The following is a 3,905-nucleotide window of genomic DNA, read 5'->3' as shown; positions in this document are numbered from 1 at the left end:
ATCAATAGAAAAAACTTATTTTTCTCTACAAGAGCTATTAGGATTTTAGCTAGAATGAACGTAGGATAACAAGGAGTGATGTATAGTTTAATTATAAGAGGTGGGTTTATTGATAAATTTTAGTTTTATTTTTAATTCATCTTGTACTTAATGGTAATTATGCAATAAAGTAAAAATGATAATTAACATTTAAAATTTAAGTTGGGTGTTGAAAGAGATTAAATAAAATTTCTCTTCTAAAAAATAAGCCAAAAAGAAAAAGACTGGATCGTTATTCTGAGCATTCCCTCTCTCATCTTTCCTGTGGCGCCAACTCTCTTCCGGTCAATCTCTGAGGATTCCAATCCGAACCCTTACATCTTCTTAGCACAGCCACTCCCAAACGATTCCAATCCGAACCCAACTCCAAATCTCAGGTAATTTCTCCAAATTGATCGTTGCTTGTTCACCATTCGTGTTGTTATGGTGATATTAAAAGATTTTGGCCCCAGTTTCTTGTAATTCAGCTTTGTCTGTGTAGTTTCGGTACCGATTGTAATGGAAATTTTTGAAGAACTCTACTTTAATTGTGGCATCAATTTAACCTGTTTTTATGTTGATCTATATATATAGCTAGTTTTGAGATGTTAGATTAAGCAACTGTTTAGCTGAGGGCGTTGTATTTAGTATTACATTTGCATAATCTCCTTATGGTTTGCATTTTATTTTTCGTTTTGTTTCAATCTATTTTATCAGTTTTGGACCTTTCAATTTGTTTTCAGGTGATTCGTCTCTCATGGATTATTTTTTGTGGATTTTCATATGCAAATTATGCTAAAATTTTGATGTAATGTTCTTTAGATCTCTGTTAATGTTTTCGTTTGCAAACACGGTCGGTTGTGAAAGACTATTTCTTTTTGTGTTTTAGAATGAAATAGAATATGCTTTGTGTCAATTTTATGATCTGTTACTGGTCGAACCAGGTTATTTAGGGTTTGATGTGTTTGAATTCGTTCTGGGAGCATTCGAGTAGTTAGAAACTGAAGCCCCTTTCAATTTGTATAAGCAGAATTTGTTAAATAAAATATATCTATATCGTATCCCCATTTATTTCATAGTTATTTATCTCAATAAGAAGTTTGGGTCTTGAAAGACAATTTCTGAATTTATTGCTTCCATTTTCAAAATAAAATCTTCAATTCAGAGTGCTGGTTAGACGTTATAATTTGGATCAGATTTAGGCTTTTTTTTTCTTTGTCGTTCTTTAATACAGTGATACCTCGAGTTTCTGTTTCAATTTCTATTAAGGTTATAATGATTTGGTTTGCTGGGGAATGGTAATTCTTTCTTAATTCAAAGAAAATTAATGAGAAACCATGTAGTCCTTTTATTTGGTTTGTCATGGATGTGTTCTTTGTCTTCTGTGAACATCTTATAGTTTCTGGTTATGTTTTTATTTGCTCGAGCTTGATTGATTTGGATATCCAACAAATTATCGGTTTTGGGTGGCACACAAAATTAAACAATGAATTTGTCTTCTGAGTATTTCCATTTTTCGGATCTCTAAACGATTCATGGTGGTTGGCTGCTTATAGAACATCTGAAGGAGCACTTAGTTTTTTAAACGGTCTGATTTGCTGTGGATGTATGATTTTTGTTTTTCTTCTTAGAAGTTGGAGAGCTGATACTTATCTCGAATTCCCGTTTGGGGATTTTTGTTGTATGATTCTTCTTGGTTTGTCTTTTATCTTGTTTCTTTTATTTTATTGGTTCAGTGTCAATTTGTGATTTTTTACTTCGGGATTATAGAAAGCCCATGGTCTGCTTCAGTCAAGCTTCTCATGTGAATGACAGTGGCTTTAAGACAATGTCCAGTGGTAGGCCAAAAGCCAAAAATATAAGCCTTAGACCCTAAAATTCTCCTTCCAATGGCTGGCCTAAATATGTGTCGTTTTCTTGCTTCTCATGTTTGTTATCTTTATTCTAAGACTTTGCGCTGGTGCTTACTGACCGTAGTTGAAAGAAGAAAGGAGAAGAGTATTGATACCATTGATGATTTAGTGCAAATGCTGCACTTAGCTCACTCCAATCTTTATCTGAAAGAATTGCGCTCCTATATCATGTTTGTTTTATTTTCACATTCTGTAGTCATTGGTGTTAGATTTGTTTATCTAAACTAGTTGTAAGCCTTATCAGTTTGTTTTGTTTTGTTTTGTTTTTTAGGAAAGTATCTTTGGCCCAAAAATATAAAACATAAATGAATTTAGTTGTGGCGAGTTGAATTTTAGTAATGTCACTGACTAAATGACCGAATTGTTCAGAAAGCTCAGTGACAGTGATGGCTTATGACTGAAAAAAGTGAGGGGTTTTCATATTGAATCCCAAGTTCTCAATGGAAGAAGAACCTAAATTGCAGAACTTGGAAGAAGACAACCCAAAATCACAAAGCTTGGAAGAACAAGCCAATAAAGCCCCGAGCTTGAAAGAAGGCTCCATGTCACAGAGCTTAGAAGAAGACCCTACACCACAGAGCTTGAAAGAACATAAATTACAGAGCTTGGAAAAAGGAGACCCTAAATCACAGAGTTTGAAAGAAGACTCTAAATCACAGAACGTGGAAGAAGGAGACTCTAAATCCCAGAGCTTGAAAGAAGACCCTAAATCACTCCACTTGGAAGAAAACCCTAAATCACTCAGCTTGGAAGAAGACCCTAAATCACCGAGCTTGGAAGGACGAGATAAAATTGCATTCTCTGAATTGAATGAAAATTCATTGCAATTCCTGGATTCAATAGACGGGTATTTAACCCTATTGGATTCACTGTCCTGGACACTCCGGCAGGTAAAATTAGCTTAAATCATACTATTTTTATTTGTATACTTTTAATTTAAATTGTTATACTAACATAGAATAGGGATAACACTAACAGGGGTGGTTGCAATTAGCAAGTGCTCGACATTCTATGGGCGAGTCACGCGTGAGCAGTGCTTTGTTGGACCTGAAATCCCACAATGCAAGTACATTTCTGCAAGTAACCCAGCAATCTGATACTGAAACAGAGCAAATTCATCATTTTACATTGTGCAAATGGGCATCCTCCGACAATGACAATGGAGCTCCACTTATGAATATGAGTCCACAGATACGACAACGAAAGGATAAGGATGGATCTCCACCCCCACTTAAAGCTGAAACTGATCACCAACATCAACTTCAGAAGGAGCGGACTAAATCACTGTTGATGTTTGGTGGTTTGGTTTCGCCGAAGCTACGGGCAGCACAACTCTCATTTGAATCTGCACTTGACGCACTTGTAGAGATTGCCAACATGCGTTCTTTGATGCTTTCCATGTTTGATAAGGTCAGGGAAGAATTGGAGGCTGCCAAAGCCAAATGACCTGTGAGCACCACCTATTTCAATCCTTCAGATTTTCTTTTGCTTAAATTGCTGATTTTGATCTTTAATACAGTTTATCCATCTATTGTTTGGTAAGTTAACTGAAGCTCTTAATTTCTTTCATGCATGAACTTCAAGATTTACACTTTAGGTATATGTTTAGAATTCAGTTGCATGGATTACGTGATGAAAATTTGATGATCGTTCGCCATGTAATGTGATGATCGTTGGATGACGGTTCCTGCTAGTGATAACGCTATTGTAAGGAAATTATGATAATACCATTTTCCTTTCAAAGTGTGTGCTTTCGTTTGTTGTTGTTTTGGCATTACGTCGTAGGGGTGGCATTGGGCAGGTTGGGTTGGGCTTCAACCCATTGGCTGACCCAATGAGTTGAAGCTCAACCATTAGCGATGCTACTAGAAACAACAGAGTAGACACAGTAGGAGCCGATAACACACAAAAACTCAACATAATGACTTTATATCCATCATCCACATAATGACTTCAATCCATCTTTTAATCTTT

General features: G+C 35.8%; 1 protein-coding gene across 1 annotated transcript; it reads left to right on the top strand.

Moving 5' to 3' along the window:
• Positions 1 to 238: 238 nt before the first annotated feature.
• LOC126629994 (uncharacterized) lies at positions 239 to 3,674 on the top strand. Its single transcript, XM_050300169.1, has 3 exons — positions 239 to 416; positions 2,301 to 2,821; positions 2,910 to 3,674. The coding sequence occupies exons 2-3, from the start codon at positions 2,372 to 2,374 to the stop codon at positions 3,375 to 3,377; spliced, it is 918 nt and encodes a 305-aa protein (XP_050156126.1). The 5' UTR covers positions 239 to 416; positions 2,301 to 2,371; the 3' UTR covers positions 3,378 to 3,674.
• Positions 3,675 to 3,905: the final 231 nt, after the last annotated feature.

The sequence above is a fragment of the Malus sylvestris genome, chromosome 7 (assembly GCF_916048215.2).
Source record: "Malus sylvestris chromosome 7, drMalSylv7.2, whole genome shotgun sequence".
In the NCBI taxonomy this organism is placed as follows: Eukaryota; Viridiplantae; Streptophyta; class Magnoliopsida; order Rosales; family Rosaceae; genus Malus; species Malus sylvestris.
This window is presented reverse-complemented; position numbering and strand designations above follow the sequence as displayed.